Here is a 14,844-nt window from a genome sequence, read left to right as displayed (position 1 = left end):
TGTGTGCTGGGAGTGTTTTACTGGAGGCAGTGTGTTGGTGCTTCACTGTAGGAACACTGTTCTGGATGGCTGTGCTGTGCACAGCCATCCAGCACAGTGTGCCCGAGCTAACAGAGAGAAGGACTGTTAGTAGACAAAGCAGTCCTCCTCCCCGTTGGAGATGCTCAGTAATCAACGGGCTCTGGATGGGAATCACCAGCCGGGACCTGGTGATCGACAGCCGAGTTGCGCATGCGCCCCCTACCTGGAAATACAAAATTGCATAGATACATGATTTTGCACACCCCTGCTGCCCTGTAGAAGTATACCTGCTATAGGGCAGTCGGGAAGTGGTCAAGGGGAAATCTCTCCAGTTGAACATAGGTGACAAAATACCAATGGGTTAAAATAACCACCCTTACTATACTGAAATAAGAAATATGTTTTTTGCCTTCAGATCTACTTTAAATCACATTTCAAATCACATATGGTACTTGCCTGTAGTTTAAATACCTAAATTTGCACTTGAAACTATAATATTGTAACTTTTGTGAAATGTCAGTAAAAAACTGGCTGTATCAGTACATTTTTAGTGTCGTGTCAGTAAATTTCCCTTTGATAGGTTGGCAACACTGGCTATCATTAATACTGAAATAGCACACACGGCAGCCGTGAGGCCACTCACCTGTTCTTATGCAGCACACGAATACACATGTTCTTGCAGGGGGGTGGGAGGAGGAGAGTTTTTTCTAGCGGGGTGGGCTGGCTAATTCCAAGGTAGTGCTAGGAGGGTGGAAGTGATAAGGGCAGAAGTGACACCTCCATTATCACTTCCTTTCAGCATCCTATGTAGCTGCACAAGATGGAAGAGACCCAGAGGGCAAGGCCACAGCAGACTAATTAGCACCTCGCTACTATTCTTTTGTTTTATAATGTCCAGGATGGAAGCCAAGTCACTGCATCATGGGCCTCTGGGTTGTACTTACCCCCCAACTTACCAAAAGTTGTCAGTCAGCCTCTGAGCATTATCAATCTGGGGAGAGGGTAGTGTTAGATGCACTAGCACATTTAAATGGGCTTGACTAACAAAAAAAGCCAAACTCCAGCAAACCATTTTAAGCAGTTACCATAAAGTTTTTTTTTCATTTGGGTTAAAGATTTTACACAAATGAATAAAGGCTGGTCATTGTAAGCACCCCCAACAGTGTTAAATGGTTTGTCTCAACCCAAGTTGTGTACTTATGGGGGGGGGGGGGTGCAGTTAGCACTGTGTACCTGCACTCCAGGGGTGGTTTTTATTGTTGCACAGTGATGTGAAATGGGGAGAAGCAGCACTGTAGTACTAGCATTATAGGAACGCATTATAGGAACTGCAGTGCCGATTCTGCTTGTTTGACAGCGGCTGTTCAGAGTCAACTGAAGGCTCTTTCTCCATTATCGTCACATGACCAAGCCGAGGGCAAAACTTTCATCACTCTAAACTACCTGCATCTGTAAGTAGATCTGTAATAAAGGTGGATCTGTAGTTGGAGAGCATCTGTACTAGGGGGTGATTTTACTGGAGGCTGTGCTGGGGGGTCAGTACTGGGGGGAGTCTGTACTGGAGGCCTCTGTACTAAAGAGGGTCTGTACTGAAGAGTGTCTTTACTAAAAGGCGTTTGTACTGAAGGGGGTCTGTACTGGGGGGGGGGGGGTCTGTATTGAGCGCATGTCTTTATTAGGGGTCTGTTTTAAGGGTGTCTGCACTGGGGAGTGTCTGTATTTGTGGATGCCTGTAGTGGGGGAATGCTGTAAATGAGGTGGTGTCTGTACTGGGGGTCTTTGTACTGGTTAGTCTGTACTTAGGGGTGTTTGTGCTTAAGGGGTTTGTACTGAGGGGTTAGGTTGGGAGGGGGATTGTACTAGGGAGGCTTTACTGGGGGTTAGGCTGGGAAGGGGGTCTGTACTGAGAGGTTGGACTGAGAATGGGGTCTGTGCTGAGGTGGTGGGCTCAAAGATATAAATTCAGAACATGCTGCATGTAGCCCATGCAAACCTTTATTAAAAAACAGTCCCTCTCAACTCATAAGTTATCCGCTATAAATATGTATTGGATAGGGCTATCTCCCAATTCAAACGAGTTTAAACAACTAATCAATATGTAGATAATTATGGAGGTTATCCAATATGCAAAACTGAGCAAACAAATATCACTTTGTACACACGGATTGCAGGCCACAGGCCATGAGAGTGATAGTGCCCCCGCTGTTCTACTCTTGCTGGTTAGACGGGTGACAGTTTTCCTTTACCTTCCTGCCAGTGTCTAACAGGTGGCAGAGAGAGAGGAAGAGGCAACAAAGTGATTGACCATATCTGTGGCTGGAAGATAACCCCAACCCTTTGGACTGGAAGTGTGACAGGGGAAAGGGAGAGCTGCAGGAAACCTATAAAGAGGACTGTGCAGTGGGTTGGGAGAGAAGACTGGGGGAGAAGAGGAGAATGCAGGGCAAACCCCAATCCCTTCCTAGAAACATGGCAGCAGTACAGTATGGTATTGCCTACACCCATCATGTGCCATCATCCAACCTGTGGCACAGTCTACTTCCATCTAGTCCACAGGAACACCCATCAAGGGGCAGACAGCTGATTGGAGGACCCCTGAAAAGCATCTACAGTATGTGGTGAGAGGCTTTTGGACACCTTTATCTGTAGTACACTTTGGAACTTTACAGCTGCCAGCAGAGCCCTGCCTTTGAGCTGCATTGCCTTTCCTTTATCTCTCAATTAGAGAATGAGTGCTCCAACAAGAGTTTAAGGACCACTTCACTAGAAGACTTAATATCTGGACCTCAACTGACCAATGGTTTAGGTTGACCCTAAGAACAACAGGGAGGCCAAGCTGCTAATTGCATTGGCACTTTTCTATGTGGGGCCAACTATGTCCTGCCCAGGGGCAAACTGACCATTTGGAAACTTGGGCACTGCCCGAGGGCCCGGGGTCAGTAGGGGGCCCCATGAGATGCCCCTGGTACCTTTTTCATAGGCTTTTTTGAGTTTGGGCAAGGACACAGGGGCCCCATGATCCCTTATTGTCCGGGGGACCCATGAGTTGTCAGTCCGCCCCTGGTCCTGCCCCCCAACTCCATCCTTTCTAGGGCAACAGGACCTCTCCAAGTATTCCCCAGCCGGGAAATACCAATCACTGGAAGCACTATATCTCTGTAGAATAGACCCCACCAAGTCCCATGGGGGCCAGCTCTGGAGTCCTACTTCTGTTCTCTCAACTTCCCACTCTTTAACATAACCCACTATTTATATATGGGGAAGGCACCAACTAGTGGCCAAACAGGAAATGGTACCAACACCCTTTTACCACACCTCACATTAAGATTGTTACTTTTGATAGTTGATTGTTAAGATTGATAGTTTTCAGTCCTATATAAATCTGCTCCAAAGAAACAACTCGAGTGGTAAGAAAAAAATGTTTTGTTTTTATTATTTTAGGTAAGCTTTGTGAATGGGGGAACCTAACGAACATATAGTAGGGGGTTTCTTTATTTTGACTGCTAAAGTAGAACTTCACTTTTATTTTAGCTATCTGTTTGCCAACGCTTTATGTGTCCTTCCTTTTCTTGCCTAGTAGCATTAATGAGTAGTTCCTACTGCAGCACTGAAGGGTGCTCATGTAATGATGTGTGAGCACCAAACAATATTATAGGGTATGGATGACAGCGCTGGAGCATTGAAAGGGTGACCAGTGCAAAAAAAAAAAAAACACCAAATGTCTCTTAATTCTACATCATTATTTTATTGTCTACCTTTCTACAAAAAAAAATAGTAAATCATCTGTATTTCCCTGCATCAAATAATCATTCTACAAATGTGTTTGTAATATTGAATTTTCTTTCTATTTCAAGTAATTTGCAATATTGTTACTGTTATCAGTCAAAACACTGAGAGAAAATACAAAGGGCATGTACATGACTAGATATCAATAATTTGTTTAGTAAATTTGCTCAGTATATCTAGAAAAGGGAAATGATTCCATTGTTTTGAATCACATTTACATAGAGAAATAAATTACAGACATTACTTTGTATCAACTGGATTATCAGTTTTGGTCTCGATATTGAGAAATGTACACACAAGTTTTGTTTCTTTAGTAGACAAATAGTTTGGAATTTCAGAACAGAAAATAATAAATGGAGGTAGAAAAACACAATTAGAGATATGATGTTCTTTTACATACAGTAATTACCAGTTCTGGAAGAGACAATTCTTTATATGTGGCCTTATCAGTCTGAAGTCTGGCTTGCGGGGTGGGACTGATGGTGGCATTGTTGGTAGTGATGGAGAAGTCGGGGGGGGGGTGCGGGCTTGGGGGAAAACTAGGAGCTCGGTTTGGCTATGGGGTACAGTGGCATGATGGAAGCTTTTTCTTACGAAGAAAAACATCCAAGCCTGGCTAAATGTTGCAAAAACACATCTGATGTCTCCCAAAAGCATCTGAGAAAATGTGTTATGGTCTGATGAAACCAAGGTTGAACTTTTTGACCATAATTCCAAAAGATAAATTTGGCGCAAAAACAACACTGCACATCACCAAAAGAACACAATACCCACAGTGAAGCATGGTGGTGGGAGCATCATGCTTTGGGACTGTTTTTCTTCAGCTGGAACTGGGACCTTAGACAAGGTAGAGGGAATTATGAACAGTTCCAAAATAGCAGTCAATATTGGCACAAAACCTTCAGATTTCTGCTAGAAAGCTGAACATGAAGAGGAACTTCATCTTTCAGCATGACAACGACCCAAAGCATACATCCAAATCAACACAGGAATGGCTTCACCAGAAGAAGATTAAAGTTTTGGAATGGCCCAGCCAGAGCCCAGACCTGAATCCAATAAAAAATCTGCAGGTGATCTGAAGAGGGCTGTGCACAGGAGATGCCCTCACAATCTGACAGATTTGGAATGTTTTTGCAAGCAAGAGTGGGTAAAATGGCCATGCTGATAGACTCATACCCAAAAAGACTGATTGTTGTAATAAAATCAAAAGGTACTTCAATATAATATTAGTTTAAGGGTGTGCACACTTATGCAACCACATTATTTTAGTTTTTTATTTTTACTTCCCTCCACCTAAATGATTTTTGCTGTTCAACTGAGTTGTACAGTTTATAGGTTACATTAAAGGTGGAAAAAGTTCTGAAATTATTTATCTTTGTCTCTTTTTTACATCACAGAAACCTGACATTTTAACAGGGGTGTGTAGACTTTTTATATCCACTGTATATAACGCAGTACAATTCTACACTTAGTTGTTTTGCTGCTGGCTTTCCTATATAACTCATTCAGCCTGCTCCTCTAAAGGTTGAAATGTTTTTGTATACCTTATTTCAGCATGTTCCCATATGATTTTTTTTTATTAATGAAGCTTGATCCAATTATTGATCCACACTCATTACACTGTCAGCGAAAGTATCACTGCATGGAAACTGATGATGTTTGCACTAGCGTTTACTCAAAAGTTTAGCCAAAGGTTTGCATGCAAATTCAGTTTCTTATTCATCATTCAGTCTGAAATAAATTTAAAGCAACCCAATCTTGAAATCACCTTTCCTTTTTATTGTTTTTCTTTTGCAGGCTTTTTAGCATTTAAGCAGAATAAGTCTGACACTTTAAAAAGAATTCACCTACAAGCAATATGTTCAGGGGAAATTACACTTCCTTAGGCATCTTGTTAGAAACAAAAATATTACTGAAAGAGTTGGGAAGGCACACAATACATTAGCAAATGGCTCCAATTTGTTGCTGCAGCTTCAACTACTATTTCCCAGTTCTCTCCTGCTAGAGATGACTGTACTACTGTATGTAGCAAGACAGCAACATCAGACAGTAAGTAGAGGAGGAAGTACTGTGTAAAACCTCCATTATCTGATAAGTCCTCATGTGCTGCACCAAGGTGCTTATCTGCTGATTAATCTTATCAACTGTTGTGAAAGGGTTTTCATGAAAACAACTATGTGTTGTGATCTTCCTGTATATGATCTGTTTCAGGAGTCTTTGCTTTGAAGCATTCCAAAAACTTGTTTCAGACTGGCATGGTTTGGCCCGAAATTTCTACAGAGAGCTTAAGAAAGGATTTTCAGTAATCGATACTGGTGAGAAAACAATTGTATCTATTTTTTAAAAAAATGTATTTCCGATAATTGCTTCAAACTATATTGGGCTATGTTAATTGCACTGCCATGCCCAATGGCTATATGCAGTCAGACTAGAATTTTCAGGTATGCTGGTTAGTAAATATAAGCTTTTTTTTATAACTATGAGTTAAAGTTTATCTAAAGCCACTGACAAGAGAAACGTTGTAGCCAGCCCAATATAACCCCCCCTACTTTCAGTACACCTTCGTTTTTTGGTAGTGTCCTAGAAGTCCACTTTTTAGCAAGCTACTTTTTTCATACTTTTTTCCTTTAACATTCCTGCTACATTGCTGTAGAGCTAGTCTTTCTACTTAGCTATCTGGATCACCTTTTCCTAAATCTACCGTTAGAGTAATGTACCCAGACATGAGCCTGGAATGTGACTTTCAGGCATTGTCCTCTGCTATGTCCCCTCCTGAGTCCTAACTTGGGGAGATTTCACAGTATTTGAGCAGGATTGGCCCCAATAACTCATTTATTTGCTGTCTCTGACCGCAAAGCCCAAAAGCATGCTTCCATGCCATCCCCTGAATAATCCTTATCTGACCTGTCTGTGGCCCTACAGGGCTCAGCTGTTGAGGCTTTGTCTGATAGAGTCTATGAAAAAAAGGTTGCAGTCTTCTGCTATTACCCCCAAACTTGAAGAAAATATTCAGCCTGTTTGAAAAAAATAAAATAAAAGTCAGCAGCTACAAATACTGTAGTAGCTGATGTTTACTAAAAGGACACTTACATGTTCAATGATCCAACACCTTTCGCACCCAGGCTGGTTCTTCACTGGTGTTTGGGTTTCTGGCACCAGTATGTTTAGTGTGGGAAGCCGGCTGTGACTCCTTGTCACTTCTCAGCCAACTTCCCACTGTGCATGCATGAGCCATGCTGTGCTGCATGAATGGTCCTGCAGCCTCCTGGGACCTGTGGCATATACCAAGGGGGGTTGAACCTCCAGAGGAATCGCCTAGATGATCCAACCTACTAAAACTAGGTACCCACTACCTCCCCCCAAAAAAAGTCCTAAAGTGTTGGGGGGGGGGAGGACAAGAGTAGAACTTCCCTTTTACAATGAGGTTCTGCTTGAAGGAAATTGTGTCAGTCATTATTGACACTGTGTACACCACTTTAAAACTTGAGGGTCAGCCTGTAGCTTCTACCTATGCTATTCCCAGTCTATAGGGCACTAAAGTCCACTTTTCCCAGTTCTACTCCAGATCCCTACACCACAACATTCTGTGGTAATGAGACAAGTCAGTTCACTCACTGGACAGACCAATTCAGTTGACTCCAAAGACCAGTTTGTGCTAGCATTTGTGCTAGATTAATGTCACTTGAGAAGTATTAGCTATTTTCTGTGTATGTAATGTAGAAATAATATATAGATACACTGATAAAGTGTGATGGTGAACTTGAGTATCTTTATTTAGGAATAGACAGAACGGTGGTTAAAATAGTTTACAAAACACTAGTAATAAATCAAGATAACACTCAAGGTTAGCCCTTAAAGAATCCCAAAATAGGTTTTGTTTGCTTAGACTAATTTACCAATATGCAAGGTTTCCTTAGGTCTGCTTTACAAATCCATTCTCTGTGGATCCAAAGAAAGAAGAAAAGATACATGTCTGGCTAATTATGTCATTGGAGGAAAAGAATCCTTTCATACTCCAAATATGACAGTTGGTTTCCATCCTGGATCCCAGATAAGCTACTAAACTGCATGCAACTACTAGATATGTGAAAATTCCTCCATTGGGACTAGAAATAAATTAACAGAGCAAAGACTTTTATTCTATCATTATTTCAGGTACTTTTATAGCTCTGTCAATTTACACAGTGGTTTACATATACAGTATATTGTACATTCACATCAGCCCCTAACCCTCAAGGGGCGTACAATCTAATTTTCTTCACCATAATCTTCATGTTATTTTCCAAGGTGTATCCTTCTTTCATTTAGGTGCCAGTAATATAGGTGATCTGGGCAGAATGGCACATACACACACTATATTATTATATGTTTATCTTTGAAATATGTTTAATACCAATTCAATCTTTGAAGTAGTGTGAAATTGAAAAACATTTATAGAATATTAATTTTCTTTATCTGGTATGCAGATAATGATGGAAAAATAACAGCTGCAGATTTACGAGAAGCCTCCAAATTGGCTGGATTATATTTTACAAACAAAGAGCTTGAAGAAATGCTACAGGTGGCAGATAAAAATGGTGACTGTGCAGTGGACATAAGTGAATTCATTGCCATCATGCTGAAAACCAATTTGTTTTAGTCTACACACAAGCAACCATAGAAAACTTGTTTCCTTTTCCTGTTTGCAAACCCAGTTTTCATTATCTGTGTTTTATTTTCACAGTGGTTTTAAATGGAGTTTGTACTTTTCCACAGAATGTAGCTTTTTGTATTTATATGTGTAGTGCTACCCCCGGAGGAGCCACTTGTATTATTACCCAGGTCTTTCCTTGCTTCACCAGGCACAAAGTATTTTCCACAGCCAGGTACACACATTCTTTTGCTTGCTGTCTTCAATGACCAGTCTAGAGGATGTTTGTTTTTGGAGCTTTATTATAGAACTGGAGAATAGGATAAGGAATTTAGTAGGGTACGCCAAAACTAGAACTATTCACACTGAGGACATCTAGCTGATCTCTCAAGCACATTTGAAGTCCTGGCTGAAAGCTGATAGCAGACTTCTCTTTAATTTGTAGTAGCAAATAGTATAGAAGTGAGCAAAGACCCTTTAGAAGTAGTAGTAGTTGCAAGACTGAGCTCCTCCGATCCAAGCCTGTTACGGCAGACTGTGGCAGTCCAAAAGTAATAGAACTGAGCAAGGTCCTTTGCAGTAGCAACAGTTGGAAAAACTCTTCAGAACACCAGCCAGTGTTTCCTTTTCTCAGACTCACACTGACTATCAAGCACCAGAGGGGTAGTAAAGAGTCCCCAAGATCTCTCAGTGTCTGTACTCACAAGGCCAAGGACAGAATGGCAGCCTCCCTCCAATCTTCCAAGTGACTTTCTCCAGTGAGACCAGACAGATCTTTGGCAGACGGCTCCCCTCAGTCAGCTTACTTTAGAACCAGGGTCACTCTTCCTAATTTCAGGCCCTCAGCTTTCCCACCTGAGGCCCGCATGGCAGCAAGTGCCAAGGTAAGCCTGCCTCTAGCCTGGCTTGGTGCAATCCTCTCCCGGAAAAGACGCTGAACCCATGTGCTACATAACATAAATACCAATTGCAGCATGCAATGGGTCCACCCTCCCCTGCAATCGGCCAGGACTGTGTCCATATTCATGCTGCTCATTTGCTTAGTTCCCGCTCAGGTTCTGGAAGGCTCTCATGGCTTCCTGAAGGTGGGCAGAACTCAGACAAACTCAAACAGCACCAGAGCATCATGAGCAGACCTGACTAATCCATCACAGCACTCTGTTAAGCAGAGAATCCAATTAGATTTTCCTAATAGTCTATCTTTAAACAGAGAAACACAACTATACTTATCCTAACTATACAAATCCTAGCACCTAACTAGGAGGGTGCTACATTTGTGTTCATTTTTAAAAAGTTCCATGTGATAACTGGACATTAACTGAACAATGTAGTATGGGCACCCACTAACAGCACTGGTTGCAAATTAATGACTGTGGGCACCATGCTGAATGGTTCCTGATCATCATGGCAGCCAAATATGGAGATCACATGCCCACTCACCTGTTACTGTGTCTTGCACATATAAAGTCACATTGATAGCTGAAGGAACAGGCTGCAATTAAAATAACAATAGTTGAAAAAAAGTTAAAAAAATATTATAAACTGTTAAGTGTAAAGTGTGCATTTTTAAAACATTTTGCCCATTTGTAAGCATATTTAAAGCAAAAGTGGATAATTTTTTTTAAATAGTGGACAAAATAAAGCTATATATGGTCTTAAAAATGTAAAACATATGTAGATAGACAAAAAAAGATAGAATGATAATCAAGCTAACCAACACTTGCTAATATTGATACGTTTATTCCGGTCATAAAAAAAAGAAAATTGTCTGAAATGTCCGTGTTTCACTATGATATACTGTTTTGTTTTGACTTTGCATTTGCCTAAGATGCATTCAGTTCTTTTAGTACATCTAATTGTGACAGCACCACTTGATCTATTTATAGTTAATTGAGCTTCCAAGCTGACTGTGGTATGATGAATGTTAATAGAGTCGAAAAAAAATCACCCTTTCATTAAATTGTACAAGCCTGTTTAACAGTTCTTCATTTTTAATACAGTTGTCTACTAAAGCTTCCTCCCTCAGTGGAGGCCACTTAGTAAAAATAATTACCCCAAGCACCACTCTGGAGGTCTTCACTGTGCAGGCAAGCTCTTGTAGATGGAGGACTTGCCCTACAAGTTTTGTAGGAAAGTGTTCCCAGCAGGCCATGTATCTATTGTGCCTGTCCCACAATTTGTATGGATTGGCCATACTCCACTGGACAGCTGTGTCCACCATAAATAGGGCCCAGCCATAGGAATAAATGAAGCTGCACTAAAATGATTTTGTCCTTTAATTAATGTGTGTAGTTCAAGGGCATATGCATGAATGTGCATATGCACTGAATACTAACATTTATAGGTAAAGTTGATCCAGGGAATATCTCATTGCCTATCGGGGGATCAGGAAGGAATTATTTCCTCTGCAAGAACAAAGTGGATCATGTTTTGCTGGGTTTTTTTTTTGTCTTTCTCAGGGATCTACTGTGGGCATAGGATTATAATTTGTTTTTTGGCTGAACTAGATGGACGTTTGTCTTTTTGTAACCATGTAACTTTGTTTTCTTTTTACTTCACTTCATCGCTGACGAAGCTCTGATTTGGAGAATTACATGAAGGGTTTATTTTCTTCAGATTTGGGAGCACTTTTTTCTATGGGAACACATGGCTATTCCTCCCAAATCATTTTTTTGGGGTAAGGGGTATTGCACACACTGGTGCAAAATTTGTTGATCCCTATAGCCATTGATGATTTTTTTGTGGATATGGTGATATATGGGGCTTGTCCATTAGCGGTTCAAGTTATTGCCACATGGAGGAGTGTACCTGTATTACATATCTGTACTAAGACATCCAGTGTGATTTATTACATTTAGGTTGGATTGTCCATGCAACAAGGCAGATGGATGATCTAATGGTGGGTTTTTGTCACTTCACCTTACCAGTGTACCTGCCCCATCCACTTACTCCACTTATTACAGGTGCTTCATGACAGTAATTAACTTCTGCGTGATTTGTCATTTGGCTTTATATCTACAGATGGTTATAGACTGGCTAAAATAATGATAAGATATGAATATATCTGCTGAATAGGGATCACATATGTTACTGTTAAAAAGTGTGCCCTGCTTACTCTAATGTTATACATATTTACAGTCGTGAACATACCATTTTATGTTAATTCCTAATAAATTTTAATATTTTAATCAGTTGGCCTTTGGTGCATAGGGACACACACCCTTGTACAGATAGATGTTCTAATAAACTATTTTTATTCACATGCAATGTGCCTTTGACACTGATAACAATTTTGATTATCTGGGAGTGTCTGATGAATCTCTGTGCTGGCCTAGCTCCTCCAGCCCTCAGCTCCCTACATAAACTTTTATGTAGGTGCTAAAAGAGGAAATATAGGGAAATATAAAGTGTCATTTGAGTGAAAACTCTGAGTTGGCTGGGACTGCTGACATCTTGTCCAACATGGTACACACAGCAGCAGTCTCAGGGCTTTTTGGATGTCTACACTTAATGTGAGTAATGGTTAATATTACTATCATTCCAGTTTGCATCCCACGCTCAAGGCTCATAGCACTCTCTCTGCTTCTGCAGAAGCCTAAGGAAACTCTTAATGAGCTACATGCACTCTTATGTAGAAATACAAATGATGTGTTATATGCACAAATTCTAGAGTTTAATTTTCACTTCCCATATTAAAAGGTTCTTTGAAAGGTGAATCATTCACAAGAACATGCAAAACTTTAGCCTTCTTTAAAAGTCAAATTTGTATCAGGCAGCAGTCATAAATTCTAACTGTATCCTGTGTACAACACACTTAATGCTATCCAGAGCTACTTACCAACACCCATCGCCTTCTGGGCACAATTGACATTAATAGATAAAAAAGAGACAGTGGGGTTAATTTACTAAACCTGAAGAGTGCAAAAATGTGCTGCAGCTCTGCATACAAACCAGCATAGAAATCAGCTTCCAGTTTTGTCAAAGCTTAATTGAACAAGCTGAAGTTAGAAGCTGATTGGCTGCCATACACAGCTGCACCAGATTTTGAATTCTCCGGTGTTGGTAAATCAACCCCAGTGCTCCTGAATTCCCCTTTCTTCCTCCTGGAGAAATTAGCACTATTGCTACACTTTGGGATTGTGAGAGGAGAGATGCTGTGTTATCACACACAGCATCTCTGCCCGCCCCTCCCTTCTGCTGCCTATTCGCAGATACCTTTATATTTTGTGAATGAGTTGGCAAAATACAAAGGCTTCTGTGAATGGGCAACAGAGGAGAGGGGTGAGCACAACAGCTGCATGCGATTCTGCAGGTGAAGGAGCTGAGACCAGAAAGTCCAGCTTTGAAGCTCTGGACATATAGCTATCCTTCTCCAAATCGAAAAAAACTGTCAGATGTAAATTTATCAGATAAGTCCACAGACAGCATACACCTCGTTGGACTTAACTCATAATATGCCTACATGTATATCAAAGTGGCTGTATTCCTGGAATTTAGCTTTAGAGGATAAGTTCACCTTCTTTAACATGTAAAGAAGCCAGTCCAGCCGCATCACTCATTCACAGTCCTCTGTACATTAGAGACTACAAGTCCCGACAGCCTTAGTGGCTGTTGGCTTGTAGTTTTCAATGAACTTCCACGGCGCTGTGAAGTGCTGTGGTAGTTAATTCATTCTTCCTGTCAATATATCTGCTTGCTGAAAAGTAGGTATTCTGACAGATCTGCAGGAGCATGCATAGCACTAGTGAACTGCTGATCGCTGGTGTAATGCTTTACAGCGGGGGTCAGCAACCAGTAGATCATGGCAAGGTGCAACTGCTGTACTGCAACCTTGTGCAGTACAGCAAAAAAGGGGTTAAAGCAGGCAGCATTATGTTGCTTTATTGCCACCTGCTTTAACCCCTTGGACCCCACAGAAGCATGCAATTGTAAGGCACTTGCAGAGAGGGTCGCCCACCAAAAGCAACAGGGGGGGTTAATTCTTGCTTCCACATGTGTTCACCTTTGCTCCCAGTGGTTTTACCACCCTCCAACTGTGCATGTGAACGAGACCTAAGGGTGCTGCTGCCAAATGCAACTAAGGGCTCATTCATCTTTTACCTGCAAAAAAATGTGCGTTTATTATTTTGTACTAAAAGGTGAACGTACCCGTTTACTCAGGGACGGTGCTTCCACTAGGCAAACTAGGCAGCCACCTAAGGCGCACTGCCACCTAGGAGCGCCTGGACACAGCACAGGCCATCTCTCTCTCTCTCTATGTGGGATGCCGCCACATCATGAATACTGCAAGTCGGCTGGCGACTGCTGATCACTGTGGAGTTCCAGCCCTTCTCTGCCTATTCCTCTGTGGAGGTGGAGGTGGAGCTGCGCCTGCGGAGGAAGGTAATATCTGACTCTGATGTCTCGTGTCTGTGTGAGTGTGACCTGCCCAGCCATCCATCACATGTGCAATGTGTCAGTGAGTGATGACATCATCACAGTCCCAAAGACTGCTCTTCTAGTGCCTGCTGATCTGTGTCTGTGCTGGTGGTGGTGTGTTGTGTCAGATCTATCACTGTGGTGATCGCTCAGTTCAGGTGTTTTCTGCGTGGGTGGGCTGGGCTGCCTGCTGTCACAGCATTCTATCTCCCCCCCCCCACCCATTGCCTGGGGAATTTCAGCCTGGGATCTATCAGAGTGTGGATCCATCATCCTCCATACAGTCCATCTGTGACACTAATTTTGTCTTTTGTGCTGGTGGCATCTTATGGCACTTATTTTTGCAAATTAACCACTTGTTTATGTACATAAACAGCCGGACAGGAGCAGTGCCGAAGCGAGTTGCCATTTATAAATGGCCCCTGCATTCACTGCATGTGTGCGCTCCCTGGGAGCGCGCAGCACTGTGAGCCGGTGCTCGCTGTGTCCGGTGTGAGGTCCCAATTCATGTGATCCGTGATTGGTCAATTAGTGACCACATGAACAATAGTAAACAAGATGTCACTTCCTGACATCATTGCTGACTACTTGTGAAATCTGTGAATGATCACAGAGGTCACATGGCACAGGGCTATTCACAACAGCCTTGTGACAAGATGTGACCAATCAGAGCTCTCACAATATTTCTCTCTGGCTGCAAGAATGCAGCCAGAGAGAAGGAATGATTGTTTTTACAGCCTTCATGGGTATAAAAGCAATCAGTGTAAAAAAAGAAAAAAAAAATCTTCATCACCCCCCACAAGTAGTACAGTGTCACCAGGGTGACACTGCACTGCTGGGTGACAGTATGTTAAAAAAAAACATAAATAATAATATAAAAATAAAAATGTAAAAAAACATTTCAAAAAATATAATTTTTGGTTATAAACTAATTTGGGTTATTTTTTTTACTAAACAGATAACTGAATACATTTTGGCCAAGATTTATG

General features: G+C 41.6%; 1 protein-coding gene across 1 annotated transcript in view; it reads left to right on the top strand.

The window, feature by feature from the left end:
- The window catches only part of LOC149442359 (uncharacterized), a 35,485-nt gene extending 25,070 nt beyond the window's left edge, over positions 1 to 10,415 (top strand). The window contains exons 4-5 of the mRNA XM_089656177.1: positions 6,019 to 6,122; positions 8,274 to 10,415. Coding sequence (XP_089512303.1) covers positions 6,019 to 6,122; positions 8,274 to 8,446 — 277 coding nt within the window. The 3' untranslated portion in view covers positions 8,447 to 10,415. The remainder of the gene's footprint in view (positions 1 to 6,018; positions 6,123 to 8,273) is intronic.
- The last annotated feature ends 4,429 nt before the right edge of the window (positions 10,416 to 14,844 follow it).

This window comes from Staurois parvus, unplaced genomic scaffold (genome assembly GCF_062004578.1).
Source record: "Staurois parvus isolate SC_StPar_1 unplaced genomic scaffold, SC_StPar_1.0 ptg000894l, whole genome shotgun sequence".
Taxonomy (NCBI): Eukaryota; Metazoa; Chordata; class Amphibia; order Anura; family Ranidae; genus Staurois; species Staurois parvus.
The sequence above is the reverse complement of the archived record's forward strand: the minus strand, read 5'-3'. Positions and strand labels throughout refer to the sequence as shown.